General features: G+C 44.8%; 2 protein-coding genes across 3 annotated transcripts in view; one reads left to right on the top strand and one right to left on the bottom strand.

Moving 5' to 3' along the window:
• Positions 1-20,379, top strand: part of LOC128441955 (NLR family CARD domain-containing protein 3-like) — a 69,632-nt gene that overhangs the window by 42,274 nt on the left and 6,979 nt on the right. The gene's annotated exons all lie outside the window — the stretch shown is intronic.
• The window catches only part of LOC128441978 (COMM domain-containing protein 7), a 49,187-nt gene continuing 37,145 nt past the window's right edge, over positions 8,338-20,379 (bottom strand). The window contains exons 2-9 of one of the 2 annotated variants that reach the window (XM_053424126.1): positions 12,079-12,181; positions 11,005-11,061; positions 10,844-10,881; positions 10,614-10,704; positions 9,771-9,833; positions 9,560-9,609; positions 9,418-9,466; positions 8,338-8,516 (exon numbers count right to left, since the gene is read on the bottom strand). In XM_053424126.1, the coding sequence (XP_053280101.1) occupies positions 8,440-8,516; positions 9,418-9,466; positions 9,560-9,609; positions 9,771-9,833; positions 10,614-10,704; positions 10,844-10,881; positions 11,005-11,061; positions 12,079-12,169 (516 nt within the window). In that variant the 5' untranslated portion in view covers positions 12,170-12,181 and the 3' untranslated portion in view covers positions 8,338-8,439. The remainder of the gene's footprint in view (positions 8,517-9,417; positions 9,467-9,559; positions 9,610-9,770; positions 9,834-10,613; positions 10,705-10,843; positions 10,882-11,004; positions 11,062-12,078; positions 12,182-20,379) is intronic. The other variant, XM_053424125.1, reaches the window with a different exon arrangement.

Here is a 20,379-nt window from a genome sequence, read left to right as displayed (position 1 = left end):
CCGACTAGAGTGGGTAAAGTCAATTGACTCAACAACTTCAGTCCATCTGTCTCTGCGTGTGGTGTCCAGTCTCTGAAGCAGTGCTTCTGCAGTCGCATCCACATCTTCCCTGGAGATAGCCCTCTGGTGGGTGCTCAGGAGGCGGCTGCACTCCTCGTCCCAGCCAGGGATGTAGTTCCTGTTGTAGCCGCGTGGGATGGTCTTTTTTGCCGCTCCTAGGAGGACCTTACAGTAGGCTTCATAGGCGGTGTCCACGTTGGCTGCATCAGGTTCTGGCAGACTAGCAATCCTTCTTTCTGTCTCCTGAGCAAATGACTCCCAGTTGGCCTTTCGAAAGTTCCATCTTTTGACAGGTTTCCCTGGTACCGGTTGCACCAGTGATGGGACTTTAATGATGGACGGTCGGTGGTGTGAGCGGGGAAACCTGTCTAGGACGCGTCTCTCCGGTTTCGGGTCATTGCTCCGGCACACAGCGAAGGCCAGGTCCGGGTTGGTAGAGGTGTTCCAGCGTGCAGAGAAGAAGCTTGGCGGCTCCTTGGGGTCGTACAGTAGCAGGGCATCGGTGTTGGAGGCCCATTCACTCAGCGCCACTCCGTTTGATGTTGTGTAGTTGTAACCCCAGTCTGTGTGTTGACAGTTGAAGTCACCTGCGTAGATGGCGGGGGCAGTTATGGGCGGGAGTGACGTAGCAGACAGCTCTGATGGTGGGGGCTTATATACGTTGATGACTGAAGTTTCCTGGATTTTAGTAACCAGCCACTCGATGTTGGAGCCTGGTGGGGATTGGCTAGTGGCTGACCAGGTTAGTTCAGTCCTCACGAAGGTTGCCACTCCGTGCTGCTTGCTGTGAATGGACCCAGCGAGATGGAAACCTGGCATCTTGAGGATGTTATTGTTAGTGCAGTGTGTCTCCTGCAGGAGTACAGCCGCTGCCCCATTGGAATCAGCCAGGTGACGTACGATTTCGAGTTTGGCGGTGGTGAGGCCCTCGACGTTGAGTTGGAGCACTGGAAGACCACGGTTTTTTGACCGTGCGTCCTGAGTGGGGCGCTTCTCCGTTCCTTGGCCTGCCAGCTCTTTGTTTGGTTGGCGACATTCGTTTCACAAGTTGGTCTTGCACCATCTCTTGTTACTCACAGGGAAGGCCGCGTGAAGGCTGTCGTCTTCTTCCCTACACACGTAGTAAAGGTAATAAATGAACTTAAAAATACATTATAAACACAATAAACTATTAAAAAATAGAAGTATGTGTAATCTAAAAACAGAATATATATACAGCACAAAACTAGAGTGTTATAATGTTATATATGTATGATCTAGATTTTAAATGAATATCCACAGACCTCAACAATTAATAATGAACCCAAACTGTAAAATGTTAGAACTCAAAACTGCATAAAAAAGACAGATGTTGTAATAAACTCCTCAAGTTGTTGATCCTTTGTGACAAACAGGAAATCCTCATAACGGAAATGAATCGAAAACTAATAAGATAATAAAGTCTTTTTAAAATGCTATTTCAAATCATGTCTCAAATGTGAAGGATTTCCTGCAGATTTTTACAATATAAATAAAATATGATGTAATTGAATTGTCGACTCTAGTTCAGTTTCAACAATATAACTGTCTTCATTTTAAAATCATGTTTGCTAATGAATTAAATTGTGTAAATCTGTTTGAATCTGTTTATTATATTTTGTTTTCTTTGCTGAATCAAGTCTTTGGTCTAACGTCACATGTTTGACTGATCAACAGCGCCCTCTAGTGGCAGCGTTATTAAAAATGAAGAATGAGTCTGTTCCCTGAAGACGAAGAGTTCAGCTTCTGATTCCTGAATGAAACAGATTGTGATGCTGACAGAGTGAGTGTGTTACTGTGACTACATTAGTACACACACACACACACACACACACAAGGTGTGGGGCATTAGAGGGGAGCAGTGATGCCGGTAATGTATGGAGCCAGAACAGTCTCAAAAGGATTAAATGCACACAGAAATGAATACATGCGCAAAAAAGATCCACAAATACATTTTCAATGCACACACAAATATGTTTCATTCCATATATAAGTAAAAAAAATTCACATGTAAAATATAAGATTCATAAACATATTTCCGATGCACACACAAATAGAAAAAAAATTCACAAATATATGCATGTAAAAGTATTTGCAATCTTCATCAAATACATATTTGGAGCTTGTTACATTCATATATAAACTGTTGGACCTGCATTTACAAAGTGCTTTTAATTTGTAAACCTCGCTGTATTTGTGTGTGAGACTTTTGAGACTTTTGAGACTTTTGAGACTTTTGAGACTTTTGAGACTTTTGAGACTTTTGAGACTCCCCTGACGTGTCTCTGTTTCACGAATGCATTTTTTCTAAGAGGGGATCGTCTGTAGCCAATCAGATGTCTCACTCCTGTACCTCCATAGTAACGCGCTACTTAGTAACGCGCTACTTAGTAACGCGTTACTCTAATCTGACCACTTTTTTCAGTAACGAGTAATCTAACGCGTTACTATTTCCAAACCAGTAATCAGATTAAAATTACTTGTCCAAGTCACCTTGCGTTACTATTTCGGTATTTGTGGTTAGCCCGCTGGGCACGTCCTGCGGCTGGGGGAGCAGTCGCCCCGTCGCCCTCCTCACCACGCCGCCGGAGGCTCGGTGTGCGGCACGCCTCGACGTTTTTTTAGGGGGGGAGGTGCTCATCCGCGGTGCGGGGGCTTTCCTTCTAGTGGGCCGCGGGGCGGTGTCCGTCGGCGCTGCGGAAGGCGGGGACCGGTTGGAGGGGACCGGGTACGGCGGTCGGCGGCAGCGACTCTGGACGCGTGTCGGTCCCGTCAGATCACCTCAGCTACAGCGCCCGTTGGGGGAACCCTCCGTTCGCGCGGGGGGGGGGGGGGGGGGGGGGACCTCCGGCGGTGTCTAATAAAGTTAGTGTTGGCAAAACCGGTTGTCATTTTTATGTTGAGGCGGCGGGGGTGTTGTCGGCAGCTGCTGAATGTAACTAATAAAGTAACTTGTAATCTAACTTAGTTACTTTTAAAATCAAGTAACTTGTAAAGTAACTAAGTTACTTTTTCAAAGTAACTATGGCAACACTGGAGGGGAGTGAGGGGCAGCTGCCTTGGGATAACCTCTCAGTATGTGTGTGTGTGTGTGTGTGTGTGTGTGTGTGTGTGTGTGTGTCTGAGTGTATGTGTGTGTGTGTGTGTGTGTGTTTGTGTGTGTGTGTCTGTGTGTGTGTGTGTGTCTGTGTGTGTGTGTGTTTATCTGTGTGTGTGTGTGTCTGTGTGTGTGTGTGTGAGGAGACGGTGAGGAGTTTCTTGGAGGGAAACCCAGGGACTTGACTCATCAGGTGACAGGGGAGCAGGAAGTGACATAGTGAAATAAAAGAGGAAGTCAGTGAACAGGAAGTGAATCATGTGACGGGGACGTGCTGCAGGACTGTGCACGTTGGACGAGGACAGACTTTCATGTGATGGAGACAGAGCAGGACGTGAATGTCCTTCAGGTTCTGAGCCTCAGAGGACATGTTGGACTCGTCCCCTGAGGACATGAGACCTTCAGACCTCTTCACTTCCTAAAACAGAGTTTCACAGACTTCATGTGAAGACGTATTGTTTTGTTTTATTGCTTTTATTTGTAATTGCTGCTCTTGTATGATGCTGTTATCTTTTGAATTATGCTTTTTATTGTTCCCATAAGAAATCCATCAACGTCAACCACAGCAGATAAATATAAAAACACTGAGCAGAATAAAGTGTGAACAGCAGAACGGAACAAACTGAAAAGATGAACACGTAGACGTCTAGACAATGAGTAAAGAAAAGATACAAATAATGAATCAACATTTATAACAAAATCCAAATCAATTGGATGAAGTTTGCAATCATAATGTTCAGGAAACAGTTGTTGTATAGATAAATTTATTATATTATTATATTATCAGAATGTTAGATTTAAAGATTAAATAAGTTTCCACTCAGCTTCTCTCTTTGATGCTTCAGCTAAAAAAAACTCTTTGATTTATCATCAAATCATTTCAGTTGGAGCCTGTCGCCCCACGACTGAGCAGCACTGGAGTGTGTTAGGCCCTGATAACAACACACACACACACACTGAGGGATGTGGAGTCTGTGTGTGTATGTGTGTGTCTGTTTGTGTAGGAGGCCTCTCTCACAGTTCAGGGGCAGGAAGTCATTAATTATCAGGAGCAGAGAGCGAAACCACTTTCTCACAAAATCCTCATGAGGAGAAGCTGCACGAGTCGACACAAGGCTGTACACACACACACACACACACACACACACACACACACACACACACACACCCTGAGTAATGCATGTACTGACACACACTTCACACTTCCTTCACACACATCTCCTTCCTCTGACTCAGTGTCTGCAGGTGTAGTTACTCATCTTCTACAGAAGAGGGTGCTCTAAATCAAGTGGCCTCAGGAAATATAAGCTCTTCTTATATATATATCAATATACTATAGATATAAATAATTTGTACACGATAGAGTTATTAACGTCACCACAGTTTTCCTCTTCTACTCTCACTTTGCAGTTAGAGCTATTTAATTTATTATTATTTCATGTTAAACATTAACCTGTATTTCCTCCATGATGCTCATCAAATCTCATTAATGTTGAAAAAAACACATTTAAGTTGTGAGGTGATTTACTGCTGGAGATGGAAACTCTTCACTGACCCTGATGACCCCTGTGGTCTTCACTGACCCTGATGACCCCTGTGATCTTCAATGACCCTGATGACCCCTGTGGTCTTCACTGACCCTGATGACCCCTGTGGTTTTCACTGACCCTGATGACCCCTGTGGTCTTCAATGACCCTGATGACCCCTGTGGTCTTTTCTGACCCTGATGACCCCTGTGGTTTTCACTTACCCTGATGACCCCTGTGGTCTTCAATGACCCTGATGACCCCTGTGGTTTTCACTGACCCTGATGACCCCTGTGGTCTTCACTGACCCTGATGACCCCTGTGGTCTTCACTGACCCTGATGACCCCTGTGGTTTTCACTGACCCTGATGACCCCTGTGGTCTTCACTGACCCTGATGACCCCCAGCTACGGGGTAAAGTGATCCACTTACTCGATCCACTTTAAAACTACCATAACAACACATGTTGTAATAGTTAAAATCCCGACAGCTAGATTGACAACCACTAATATCAGACGGGTAACAGAATCATGGGGATTGGTCAATTAAGCACATTTATGATTATTATGATTCATGTGATCTCTTGCACACCCTAGCTTACCTGCACATTGTTTCTCTGTCCAATTGGCAGGGACAGGGATATTGTTTTTCTCTGCGTATTCAAATCCCAGTTCACGGCTCTTAACTGGAGCAAGGCCATGGAACTGGTCAGCTGGTTGTTTCCAGTGTTTGGCTCCTCCTCCATCTCATCTGTGAATATTCTCTTTACCTCAGCTACTGCACCCCAGGCTACTGATTCTACTTTCCCTTTCTCTTTTTTCTTTATGAATCTTTTAAAGGGTTGTCTTATCAATATTTCTATCCCTTCCATCTTTTCTTAAGGACTTCTTTCCTTCATGACCTCAGTGGCTGCACTCTCCATCTCTGTGAGGGGTGTTTGGCCCCAGGTCGTCTTCCTGGTGTAGTTTCTTGGCATGATGGCTTTTCTACAATGTTTATGACATTAAAAATAAAACATATATAATGTAATATAACACTAAAATATGTTTAAGACTAAACTTAACTTGTACTTCATGTCTCACTTCACCCCACAGCCACTGTTTTAGAAAAACAACATCTCTTAGCAATCAGGCTAATCTTCAGCTAGCATCAATCAAAGCAAGACAATTTTTGTGAAAAACATACTTTCCACAGAACCAGCTCCAACTTCTCCTTCATGGCAAGGGGGGGATGGGAGGGGGGGGCTTGAAAACATAATGGTCACATGACCACAAATGTGTTCCGTTGCCTAGATACAGGGGGTGTCTCACATCACCCCGCTCTCCTCTATGAAGGGGAACCTCCCACTGGCTCTGATAGGCTGACGTCTGAGGGCTCAGGAGAATCCAACATGGCCACCACAGAACCATCCACGTCCACTGGTCATGTGATGTAAACAGGAAGTAGATTGTCTCCTCTGCAGCTTTGTGTTCACCGCTGGTAGTTGAGTCATGTGACTGATAAGACCACAACCTCCAGGTCCAGAAAGTGAAGCCAAGTGTCTGGAACCTGTCTTCTGTGTAGTGAGCAGCAGGGGGCGACTCCTCTGGTAGTTTCTATAGAAAGTGACTTCTCTCTTTATAACGTCAGTGAACATGAAGGAGTTTCTGTCTCAGTCTCTAGTTTCAAGTCTTCTTCAAACAGCTGATGTTCATTTAGTGAATTATGATCATTTAGAGTCAAACAGACCATAAAGCACTGTGTTGGGGGGGGGGGGGGGGGGGATACCACAGAGTGATTGACAGCTGGTACCATCCAATGGGTGCAGGTGTAGGTGGGTGTGCAGTGTCTCTCAGTCAGGCTCCACCCCCTGCTCCTCAGAATATGTTTCTTTTGGTAATAATAACTTTCTGGAAAAAAAGTGAAACCTTTGAGAAATGTGCGTCTTTCAAGAGACACAGGAAACTTCAGATGAGTCCGACGGGACAGAAGGTTGAGGGTTCCAGTCCCTAACCCTAACCTGAAGCAGTGTAGTCTGTTCTGAGAAGAGAGTCAATCTGATGAAGACCATATGAGACAGTGGGTTGACCCCCCCCCGGGCCACAGACTCCTGGCAGACGAACCAACAGGACTCTGACGACTGGACGACGGGGGGGCCGACTGTATTTTAAAGGTGACGGTGTAACAGGACAAATATCAAGTGTCTCTTCATTGGACGGTTTGAATCTTGCTGCTAATTTGGGAAGGGGGGGGTCACAGGATGTGATGTCGTGTTTCTTTATGACCAGAAGAGGAGAACCTGAACCAGGTTCTTCATGTGGCCGGAGGCGGGGGGGTTCTCAGATGTGGACACCATGTCTCAACAAGTTGTCTCAGGTGGACTCAGAGATGAACTGGAAGGTCAAAGGTCGAGGTCACGGTGGCCTCACAAAACATATTATCTCAAGTCTGTCTTCAGGAAATTTCTCCAAGTTTCTGTTCAACAGCTTCTTCCAATATTTACTGGAACTGAACTGAAACTGTTCTTCTGACACATGATGAGGTGGAGCCCAGGCAGCAGGAACGAGAGGAGCTGACGTCTTGTGATCCAGCAGCAGAATCACCGTGCAGCACATTCCAGCTCAACTCTTTACAGAGAACATCCCAAAGGGACAGGAACTCACCGTTAAGTTCTCAGTAACTAATTACTGTGAACGAGTTGAGACCAGGACTCGTCTGCACATGAAATCTGCCTCAGGCTCTTATCTGGTTTCTATAAAGACTTCATCACTAACCATGTTGAGACAGTCGAGAGTCTCTGATCTAAAATCTATTACCACATATATGTGTATGGGGGACATCCAGAAGAGGGGCGGAGCCTGTAGAGCAGCAGGAGGCGGGACATGTGTAAAGATCAGTGTTGTTGTTTACAGCTCGTCCACACCGGAGTCGGCCCTCATCACCAGAAGATCTGGAATCTCCTCTTGTTTCCAAGTGGACGTCTTCGTCTTCTACGTGTCCGGCTCCTCTTCTTCATCCTGAGATGTTTGTGTTCTTCAGGTTTCACGTCACGTGTTAGAAACCTCGTCCACTCGTCTCTCGTCCGATGGAAGAAGGAATTGGCTTCTTTAACTTTCTCTCTTGATCAACAGACTAATGATCATTTAAAACCAGATTCATTCACAAAGTGAGTTTGAATCAGAGGAACTTTCACCAGAAGAAGAAATTCAGTGATTTATTCACAACACAAAGTGGTTCCTTCTTATTCACCTTTATTTTTAGATTATTAATGAAGTGTTACACCCACGCACACACACACACACAGACACACACTCACAGCCTTACATAAACACACACTCTTCCATTCACTCACACACACACACACTCACATGTTTGTACAGCTATCTTAGTGAGGCCACTCATTGGCATAATGCATTCCCTAACCCTAACCTTAAACCTAACCCTTAACTGAACCTAAACAGTGGCTGGTAAAACATTCATCCTCCAACCAGAAGGTCGGCAGTTCGATCCCCAGGAGCCCATCTGCATGCTGACGTGCCCTTGGGCAATGTGCTGGACCCCGACCTGCCCCTCATAGAACCCAAAGGTTCTGCTAATAGATGCACTGTGAAGCTCTCTGAGTGAAGAGCAGATCAATTCAAACCATTTCAACCTGATTCCAACCCACAGCAGTTTATTAAAGGAGGGTCACAAAGTGAGGAGCAGCCGGAGTCTCAACCTGGTCCTCACAAAGATCAGCTGTAGGAGAGCCCCCCCCCTCAGCTGAAGCACTCCATGCTGGCCTTGGCTCTCTCCATCTCGTGCAGGAAGTTGTAAAACTGAGGGAGTGTCAGCTCTGGAGGAAGGAAACAGGAAGTAGATGACGTCTCTATGTTAACACAGACAATTCATACAGATGTCAGTTTTATTTCTCTTTTCAAAGTTTAGCATCGACATCAAAGGTTCAACGTTTTCGTTTACGGTGGTAAAAACTCTGAAGTTCTTTAAAAGGAGGTTTTCTCTGGAAACTAGAAAGTCCCTGGAGAGCCCCCCCCCCCCCCCCCCCCCAGCCCGTCCTCCAAGGTTCCATCATATCAATAAGTTACAACACTGATAGAAATCACTTCTCTCAAAATGTCTGCTCACTTTAATCCAGATCCACGAATCATCACAGAGATCTGTGAAAGTGTCAGAAGACGTTCTGTCTCTCAACGTTAGAGAAAGAACAAAGTGAATCTGCTTCTTCACGGTTCTGCTACAACAACACAATAAATTCTTTCTTGACTCGTTGATGAATAAAATCAAATCTGTTTGGTGAACTTATGTCTCTCGATGCTTTCTGACTGCACTGGTTCCTCTGGATCTTCTCTGGAGGACCAGACTCAGGTTCTCCTCCTCTCACCTGAACCATGAGGAGGATCTGATGCTGCTGTGTTGTTCAGCTGTGAAACACTAACTCTCATGTTCTACACAGGAAGCTGGAGGACCTGAGCTGCTCAGAGATCTCCAGAGAAACGTTTGAATAGAGACGTGGTCCTCCTGTGGGATTTGGTGCAGCTCTATAGAATGAGACCATCAGGCCTCAGTACAGAGACGCTTTGTTAGATCCAATCTGCTGCTGACTCATGTCTCACAGCTTCACGTCCTCTTCTGCTGAGTCATCGTATCACCTTCATTTCATCACTTCTTTACAAACACAATAAATTACATTGAGAGGGAATTTGTCCGTGACGACACAAACTGGTGAACTCACTCACCCATGAAGACGTTTTCAGTGGAATTCCCTTTTCTGACCACGAGCTTCAACTGCAGGAGGACGACAGGACACATGTCACTGTGTGTGTGTGTGTGTGTGTGTGTGTGTGTGTGTGTGTGTGTGTGTGTGCAAAGCTTTCTCACCTGCAGGTAGATGTTGCCCACTTTCTGTGTCTCACTGGTTCCCACAGTCACTGTAGGTTCAGACAGAGACTGGAGTTACTGTCCTGTTTCATTTCCAGACTCACCTGTGAAATCTCATGAGTTCCTCTTTGAGTCCAGGTGAATATTTGAACCAGATCTGAAGACCTTCTCTCAGGGTTCTGGAGATCTCATGCTCACAGCGTGGAGTTACCAGAGAACATGAAGCTTCTGACCACCAGGTGGCGTCGGTGCAGAGATATAGAAACATCCTGATCTGAAGAAGATGTGCACAAGGACCTGCATGAGGACCACAGGTCCAGACCACTTTGGATCAAAGTCTCCACAGACAACATCTTCTTCCTCTGACGGGTAATGGCGGTTGGCAAACAACTTAACGTGCATTACTGCCCCCGTGTGGAGAGGAGTGTGAGTGGATGTTTACCTTCATTCTGTCAAAGAGTCCTGTGAGTTCTTTAGAAACCTGAATATTTCCTTCTCCCTCTCTCTCCTGAGCCCCTCCCTGATATTTCTCTGAGACTTAATGTGAGAGGAGCCTGAGCTGTAGAAGAACATGAGCTGTGCTGAGGAGGACGTGAGGACATGGACATGCAGAGGAGCTGTGAGAGGAGGACGTGAGGACATGGACATGCAGAGGAGCTGTGAGAGGAGGACGTGAGGACATGGACATGCAGAGGAGCTGTGAGAGGAGGACGTGAGGACATGGACATGTAGAGGAGCTGTGAGAGGAGGACGTGAGGACATGGACATGCAGAGGAGCTGTGAGAGGAGGACGTGAGGACATGGACATGCAGAGGAGCTGTGAGAGGAGGACGTGAGGACATGAACATGTAGAGGAGCTGTGAGAGGAGGACATGAGGACATGGACATGCAGAGGAGCTGTGAGAGGAGGACGTGAGGACATGGACATGCAGAGGAGCTGTGAGAGGAGGACGTGAGGACATGGACATGCAGAGGAGCTGTGAGAGGAGGACGTGAGGACATGAACATGCAGAGGAGCTGTGAGAGGAGCCCGAGCTCGTCTGGTTCTTCTCACCTCCGAACTTCCACTCCATGTCCAGCAGCTGGTTGACCATCAGCGCCTGACTGACCGCCTGTCGGGACAGCGCCTCCTGGTGCTCCGTCCACTGCAAGACACCAGCACATGTCAGAAACACTCCTGAAGCTGGAAGCTCCTCATGGAACCACCAGAAGAAACCAGTCTTCACTAACTGATGAATGTTTATCATTAATCATGAGCTCTGGTAAGACCTGAAGGAAAGTCACCTGCTGTGAGAAGTGAGACGCCTTGTCCTCGCTGAGTCCTGAGGAGACAACACACAGGTCTGAGTCCAGGTCTTCAAACTGGACCGTGAATTAAAAACACTGAGGGAACATGTGACTGAGGCCCCCCCGACCCTGAGATCAACTGGAGACGTGATGTTTACCTAACGTGACCAGGTCCTCTCTGATCAGCTCAGCTGCCAGGTTCTTCTTCAGGGCTCCTGGGACAGAGCAGAAGAATCTGAGTCACTGAGGGACACTTTACTGGATCTGGACCTGACCTGTCCCAGCTGTGAGGTTCTGGGTGCTGTGGGACACTTCACTGGATCTGGACCTGACCTGTCCCAGCTGTGAGGTTCTGAGTGCTGTGGGACACTTTACTGGATCTGGACCTGACCTGTCCCAGCTGAGAGGTTCTGAGTGCTGTGGGACACTTTACTGGATCTGGACCTGACCTGTCCCAGCTGAGAGGTTCTGAGTGCTGTGGGACACTTTACTGGATCTGGACCTGACCTGTCCCAGCTGAGAGGTTCTGAGTGCTGTGGGACACTTTACTGGATCTGGACCTGACCTGTCCCAGCTGTGAGGTTCTGACTGCTGTGGGACACTTTACTGGATCTGGACCTGACCTGTCCCAGCTGAGAGGTTCTGAGTGCTGTGGGACACTTTACTGGATCTGGACCTGACCTGTCCCAGCTGTGAGGTTCTGACTGCTGTGGGACACTTTACTGGATCTGGACCTGACCTGTCCCAGCTGTGAGGTTCTGACTGCTGTGGGACACTTTATCTGATCTGGACCTGACCTGTCCCAGCTGTGAGGTTCTGAGTGCTGTGGGAACGTGAGCAGAACCACTGAGCATGAAGCTTCTCTCTTCTTCCTCCTGATCACTGATCGTTTGTCCTCGACCTTTGAGTTGGACAGCAGGAGATGAACCAGGTTCTGTCTTCAGAGAGTTTCTACTAAAGCTACGTCCACAACGAGGTTCACTTTCAGAACCTATCTTCTCTTCTATGTTTCCACCTGGTCCGGTTCTCCAGATCCAGACTCTCCTGGAAACATCACGTTTCACAACTCACGATGAGTGTGAGGAGGCACAAGGTCAGATTGCATTCTGGGTAACAGAAGATTTACACAAGGTTCCATCTAACAACAGAGAATAAGTGTAACTGGATGTGTGTGTGTGTGTGTGTGTGTGTGTGTGTGTGTGTCTGTGTGTGTGTGTGTGTGTCGCTCTCACCCTGCGGCACCAGGAGGACGCTCTTCATCAGGTTCCTCAGAGGAGCGGCGCTCATCCCCTGTTCCCCCGCGAAGTCCGTGAGCTGCTGCATGAACCTCTCCGTCTACACACACACACACACACACACACACACACACACACACACACACACACACACACACACACACACACACACACACACAAACACACGCATGATGCAACACAATGCAGCTGTATTTCTGTAGATCTATAAACCAACACTGGGACTGGACGTGTTTGACTCCAGAGTTTCTGAGGCTCATTTAAACATCTTGATGAATCTCATTGGACGGCTCAGTCCCAGTAGACGCTCCCAGTCAGGACTCAGTGTGAAAGTGAAGATCTGGATTCATGATCCCACAGCATCCATTACTCATTAAATACATGATCATAAGTTTGTTATCTACATCATAACATCACAATAAAACATGAACTGTGAACCAGTTCATCTATGAACTGGACTTTGAACTGGGAGGTTTCAAGAGTGAACTGGTTCCACAGGGAGAAGGAGCCTGAGAACAGGGAGCGGTCAGACTCCATTTTCACCTGGACGAGCAGAAGGAAGGAAAGTGAGCAGGTGAGTGTGAACACAACTTTCTGAAAGTTTCACTGTCTCACTCTCACACCTGCTGTTAACATCCGTCTGCTGATCACATGACTCTAAGTTTGTCAGTTCACACCTGGTGACAGACGTCATGTGATCGGATCCCAGAGACAGATGTGAACAGCAGGTCTGGATCAAAGAGCCTTCAAAGGACTAATTAACAGAGTTAACTCACAGCTTCACTTTTTATCTTCATCTGTTCATCAAGTGTTTAATAACACAACGTGTCTTCACAATCACACGTTACAGCAGTGGTCACCAACCAGTCCAGAGTCTTCACTGTGGATCCCAGTAAAGCTCTGGACTCACTGGCTGAGGTGTGAGGAACATCGACCTGCAGAGCCAGGTACACACACACATACACACACACACACACACACACACACACACACACACACACACACACTACACACACCTTCATTTGGGCACAAAGCCATAGAACTGAGTGGAGACACAGAGGCTGCTTCAAGCTGTGACTGATGTGCTCTCAGTGTTACTGTCTATAAAGTTCTGTAATTCATTTCCAGCCTTTATGACGTGAACATGATTCTAGATGTTGAGTTTCTTCTCTTAGTGGCCGGGGGGTGAAGGTCACATGAACTTTTACAGTTTGTATTAATTAACTTTAATGTAGTTGATTGGTTTGAGTGGAGATCAGGAAATGCTCAAGTTGCAGAAACACTTTGTTATTCAACGTCTGTTTGTGGCTCTGCAGGTTTATTGGTGTAATTAAAAATGCTATAAACCGATATTACATGAAAAGGAACTTTATTATTGTACTTGTACAATAGTACACCTCCACACCCTTATTGACTGGTACCATAAAACATATATTCATATGATTAATTTAATAATGTAGTAATGGCTGAATAAATTAAGTGATTGACTGAAATATCCCAAAATAATGGAGGCTTCCTGAGGTCACATGTCAGGAGAGAGAGAGAGAAAGAGAGAGAGAAAGAGAGAGAGAGAGAGAGAGAGAGAGAGAGAGAGATACTCTTGTTCTTTCTGAGGTTTCTGAGTTGATCACTGTATTTCCTTGTATATAAGTACTCCTTTGTACTCAAATAAATACCAGTACTACAAACTATGAAGCCCTGCATCTATTTCACAATAAAAACATTTAAAAATAAATAAATTGATTCAGTCGACAGAAACGATGAAGTGCTTTTATTTTGAAATAGGGTAGGCTACAGGAAGTGTTCAACAGATAAACATTGAAACTGGTGTGAAAGATCATTTCACTGTGTTCTGCTGTAAACTGAGCGCAGAACCAGAGGAAATAGACCAGACCTTGAATATCTAGAAGAGCAGCGTGGCCTGAACCACAACTGAGCCGCAGCCGGTGCAACATGGACGAGGACACTTCAGAGCAAGTTGGACCCTCAACCACAAAGTAAGAGACCTGCTACAAACATGTGAAGCTCCAAACTGAATCCTCACAGAATGAACCAGTGAATGATGTGTTCTGAATAAAAACATGTTTGTGTTTGCAGAGGTCAGGACCAGAGACTGAGAGCAGAGTCTCCAGGGTCCAGCTGTCTGTCTCTGAAGAGTGACTGGTCCATGGATCATCCTATAAACTTCAGTAAAGAACCTGGACCCTCACACACAAAGTAAGAGACCTGCTACAAACATGTGAAGCTCCAACTGAATCCTCACAGAATGAACCAGTGAATGATGTGTTCTTTGTTTTTTTTTAACTTAACTTTTTATTGAACTTTTCTTAGGCATGGTACATGGCAAATTAAACATGTTTCTTTATACAGGAACAAGTAGTATATGGTTGAGAATTGACTCTAATAACAGACTTCGCACATATTTGTCTCAAAAATAGGCAGCTATTACAAAACAAAGTGAGTACATAATGATATCCGCTCATACCTTCATTGCATAAGTGCACACACCACCATACATGATATAGCATACATCATATAGACATGTTGCTGAGGTATACAGTATTACAGGATCCAACTTGGGAGAAACACAGCAAAACAATAAAACCAGAATCCTAGTGGGGATCATTATTTACCTTTATGTAATTCCAAAACCTGTCCCAAGGGGTCACCCCCTCCTCCCTGTCATCACTCAATCTACTAAGCATACATTCATAGGATGCAGTTTCAGTCATTGCACATACCCATTCTTTCACCTGTGGAATTTCTGGCGCCTTCCAATGTCTTGAGATAACTCAGCAAGCTGTTGTTGTTCCCACCGAAATTACAGAAAGATGACATTTGGTTATGTTGGGTAATTGAGACTTGTCCCCCAGTAAACAGAGCTCTGGACTTAAGGGAATCTCTGCTCCAAGCCAGTTACTTAAAATATTTAGAATCTGAGTCCAGAAAGGTCTAATCAAGACGCATTCCCACAAACAGTGAAGGAAAGTACCAGTTTCCTCCACAGATCATCACCCAATAGTTTCATCCTATACAGTCTGGATGGTGTGAAATAGTATTTATGTAATACCTTATATTGTGTAAGTTTTCCCCTTGCCTCTCTCACATATTTACCACAATCAGCCACAATTACTGCCCATCTATCATTATTAATCTCTCCACCAAGGTCCCTCTGCCAAATCATCTTTAACTGGTCAGAGTCAGTGCCGAGAGAAGAATTAGCAATTTTATAAAATTGTGAGGCTTTTCGTTTTCTGAGTGGAAGTTTCATATAATCGCTCATCATATTATCAGTAATATTGTATGGCTTCGAGGTAATGCAACTCCTCATCTGCAAAAATGTCCAAAAATGATATTTTCCCACCAAATCAAATTTCTGCAGCAGCTTATCATATGACAGAAACACTCCATCTTCAAATAGATCATTAATGGTGTTTAAGCCTCTAGCGTGCCACTGTTTCCAGTACACGGGTTTCTTCCCAATGCAGACATCGGGATTATCCCACAATGATGAATATCTTTGTAGAGTATGTGTAAGTTTAAACATTTTATGTACTTTACTCCAAACATCCCTTGAATGTAAAAGTATTGGATTTGTAATGTTAGACCTTCTTTGTGACAATGCTTCTATAGGTTGGACAGGTGAGCATATCTCCTTTTCTACCTTCATCCAAGCTGTCTCACCCTCTGCAGCCGGCCAGTACCTTGCTGGTTTAACCATCTCAAAAGCTAAATAATACAATCTAAGATCTGGCAGGCCCAGCCCTCCCTTCTCTCTATGTGCACATAACTTTCTCAATTTAATTCGTGGTCTTTTTCCAACCCATAAAAAATGTTTTATTATATCATCCAATTGTCTAAAGATGGTGGATGGTATATTGATCGGTAGCATCATTGCCACATAACTGAATTGCGGGGCAATTATCATTTTTACAACATTAATTTTTCCTCACAATGTCAGTTTTAGTTTTCCCCACTTATCAAGGTTTGTTTTCATCTTTTGAAGTAAAGGGTTAAAGTTAAGTTCCACTATTTCGTCTATATCCTCATGAAGTTTGATGCCAAGATACTTCATTCCCTGTCGTACCCATCTAAAGTTAAACTTCTCCACCATAGATGAGACACATGACTTGGAGAGAGGCATTGCCTCGGAGTTGCTCCAGTTGATGGAGTAGCCTGAACATTTTGAAAAAGATTGGATGGTGTCCATCAGATGTGGCAGCGAGGTCAGAGGTTCAGATACTACTGCTGAAATGTCATCAGCATATACTAATAATTAATGTTCATTGTCTCCTCCCCTTACACCTCTTATTCCAGGGTGTGCTCTAACAGACACCACTAAAATCTATAAGAAGATGATAAACAGTAATGGGCACAATGAACATCCCTGTCTAGTTCCCCGGGTCAGATTAAAGAAGGGAGAGATTATTCCATTTGTCATCACTGCCGCCTTGGGTTCTTTATACAGCATCTTTATCCATTTAATGAAGTTGGAGTTGAAACCAAAATGAGACAGGGTGGAGAACAGAAATTGCCACTCCACCCTATCAAAGGCCTTTTCTGCGTCTAGGGAGAGAGCAGCTATAGGAGTATTTTGGGATTTACTCAGACACATTAGGTGAAGCAAGAGTCTAACATTATCAGTTGAAGTTCTATTTTTCATAAAACCAACCTGACTGGAATGAATGATGCTCGGTAAAACCAGTTGTAAACGTGTGGCTAAGATTTTTGTGAGAATCTTACAATCCAGATTGAGCAGACTGATGGTCTGAAATTGGAGGGATCTGCTGCATCTTTACCTGTTTTGGGAATTAGTGAGATTACCGCTTCATTAAAAGTTGGAGCTACACGACCCTTATCAAATATCTCTTGATACACCCTCTGTAAAACCGGTATAACCATATCTGCAAATGTTTTATAATATTCTACTGGGAGCCCGTCACAACCCGGTGACTTCCCATTTTTCATTGAAAAAATTGCTTTCCTTATTTCCTCCTCGGTTATAGGTGTTTCAAAACCATCTGCCTCCTGAGGTGGGAGCCTGGGTACGTCTATATTAAGGAGAAACTGTTCCATCTCTTCCTGTGGGGCACAAGGAGACATGGAGGATGTATATAACTTCTCATAATATTTTCTATTTATAACTTTAGCATCAAAAAATTGTGCACCCCCCTGTTTTATAACTGGTATGGTATTAGCAAAGATTTTTTCCTTCAACTGTCTGGCTAATAATTTCCCCATTTTTTCCCCACCTTCATAAAAGTTTGTTTTCAGTCTGTAAAGAGCATATTCTGCTTTTTTATTATAAATATCATGTAGAGAGTATTTAAGCTTACAGAGTTCTTGAAACTTCTCATTAGAAAAGTGTTTCGACAGGTCTAATTCCTTCTCTTTTATCTCCTTCTCCAAATCTTTAATCCTAGTAACATTCTCTCTTTTCTTTTTAGCGGCTTGTGCTATAAATCTTCCTCTCATATATGCCTTTGAGGCTTCCCACACAGTAGTTATATCTTCAGTGCTACCAATATTGATTTCAAAAAAGCTTTTCAAATCTTCTCCTATTGTCTTTTTAAAAGTTGAGTCCGACATTAAGCCAATGTTCAGTCTCCATCTACCTCTCCTTTCAGTTTTTAGATTGGCCTTAATAAACAACTCGACCGGTGCATGATCTGTAAGGGAGATTGCTTCTATGTCACAGTTAGCCACGTTATCTGCCAGGGAAGTACTTATCAGAACAAAATCTATTCTAGAATAAGTTTTGTGGCAGTGGGAGAAGAAAGTAAAATCCTTCACATTTGGGTTTATCAGCCTCCATATATCCATTAGTCCAACATCTCTACTCAACATGTGTAAGGCTTCTCTCTCCTTGGTCATGAGAGGAGGTCTGAATGAGCTCTTATCCAGAACTGGATCCATAACTTCGTTGAAATCCCCAGCTAGGACAATTTCACCCTCGGTATCTCCCAGTATTTTATTTACCTCGTGGAAAAAGTTGGGATCTCCCCTATTAGGTGCATATATGTTGCATAATACAAGAGGCCCCCCCTCAACCACTGCTTCCACACAGATAATCCTTCCCTCTGCATCTTTAGTTTGTTTTAACAAAATGAAACTTACATTCTTGTGAACCAAAATCAAAACACCATTACGTTTACTCCAAAATGAGCTATGGAATATATGTCCTACCCATCCCACTTTAAATGTCTCCGCCTCCAGACCCTGCATGTGGGTCTCCTGTATCAGCACAATGTCGGCCTGATTAATTTTCAAAAATGATAATATCTTCCTCCTTTTGATAGGGCTGCTACATCCATTTATATTACAAGAAATAAACTTAACTGGTCTACCAGTCATGTTTTTTCATTCTAAAATAAAATAAAATAATAATAATAATATAATAATAAAGTCAATAGGAACCAAAAAGAGAAAGGAGGAAGATGAGATACTCTGTGCTTTAAATGTATGTCTGCACATCGGGTACAAACAGCAACTCACCCCTCTCCACTCATCTCAGTCCACAGCTCCTCCCGGTCACTGCTCATTCATGACTTTCTCCGCGGCTTCGACAGTGTTGCAGCTCACGTGTTTTCCTCTCCATTTAAAGTGCAGCGTTGCGGGGAAAGCCAGTGTGTATCTAATGTCGAGCTCGAAAAACATAGACAGGCGACATTTCCCCCAGACGAATCCTCGCTTCACCTTGGCTGCGGTGATCACGGCATCCCTCGCGGATTGCCTCAAGAAGCGGATCAGCACCGGCCTTGGAGGCTGATCTGTACTCGGTGCCAGTTGCCTGTGCACCCTCTCTATCTCCATCTCCCCGTCAGCTTCAACACCGAGTCCCTCCGTCAGAATCTTTCCAACACAATCAAGCAGCGTCCCGTTAGTACCGAGGGTCTCCTTCAGTCCCACCAACCTCACATTATCTCGTCTGCTGTGGTTTTCCAGGGCTTGTACTCGGTTCCATAGTTGTTCCGTCTGTTTCTCCTTGCTCCCCTTGTCCTTCAGCAGCTGCTCCGACGTCTCCTCCAGGTGTGTGATCCGCACCTCGCCCAGCCTCTCCTGCATGGCCGTCACCGTGTGATTCAGCTCCAACGTTGTTTGTTTAAAAGAGGAAACGTCGGTTGCAACGTTTTGCAGTGTGTCGTTCATCTTTTCAAATTTCTGCAATTAGCGTTTCCAACTTATCTGATGTGTTCCTGGTTGTAAGGGGAGCGTCAGCGTCCTCCAGGTCGACTTCATGCGCCGGGCTTTTCCAGGTAGACGAGCGCGGAGGGTTTCTGAGATATTTCGATGTCGCCATGTCTTCTAATCCTTTGCCTGACCGAGAGTATTCTATCTGAGCAATTAAAGTTCTCAGGGTGAGCGTTAGATTACTTAAATATATGCGTTTTACATTAATAACTCAAAAATAGCTTGTGCAGGACAAGAGCCACCCTAACACGCGACCATCTCGGATGCTGCACCCACGTGACTCTCCGTGAATGATTCTGAATAAAACATGTTTGTGTTTGCAGAGGTCAGGACCAGAGACTGAGAGCAGAGTCTCCAGGGTCCAGCTGTCTGTCTGAGAGGAGTTTCCAGTTCAAAGATCTTCTTCTATTCTTCAGTAAAGAACCTGGACCCTCACACACAAAGTAAGAGACCTGCTACAAACATGTGAAGCTCCAAACTGAATCCTCACAGAATGAACCACTGAATGATGTGTTCTGAATAAAAACATGTTTGTGTTTGCAGAGGTCAGGACCAGAGACTGAGAGCAGAGTCTCCAGGGTCCAGCTGTCTGTCTCTGAAGAGTGACTGGTCCATGGAACCTCCTCTAAACTTCAGTAATGAACCTGGACCCTCACACACAGAGTAAGAGACTGTTTCTACTGGGACCTGCTCTGAAGAGGATCTAGTTTCCTCTAGTGTGGCCCCTGCATTAGGACACAGCTTCATTGAAGTTGGTGACTAATCTCTCAGAATCACTCAAAGAGCTCAGACCTCCACCAAGAACCAACACGCTCCTTATGAAACCACTTTGAAATCCACTAGAGACTCATTCTGATTTGGATCTGCACCAAATTCCAGACACTGGTAAACATCAGTCCTCTGAACATGTCTGTGACAGAGGACCCCCCCCCCCCCTGATCTGGTTCAAAGACCACAACCTTCCACCAAGTTTACTGGTAATCTGTTGTTTTTTATAATCCCACTAACGAACCAACCAACACACAAACATACTGGGTGAAAACAAAACCTCCTTGACAGAAGTGATGACAACCTGTGACTGTGACATGT

Source organism: Pleuronectes platessa, chromosome 6, assembly GCF_947347685.1.
Source record: "Pleuronectes platessa chromosome 6, fPlePla1.1, whole genome shotgun sequence".
Taxonomy (NCBI): Eukaryota; Metazoa; Chordata; class Actinopteri; order Pleuronectiformes; family Pleuronectidae; genus Pleuronectes; species Pleuronectes platessa.
Note: the sequence above shows the minus strand (reverse complement) of the source record. Positions and strands in the feature narration are given on the sequence as shown.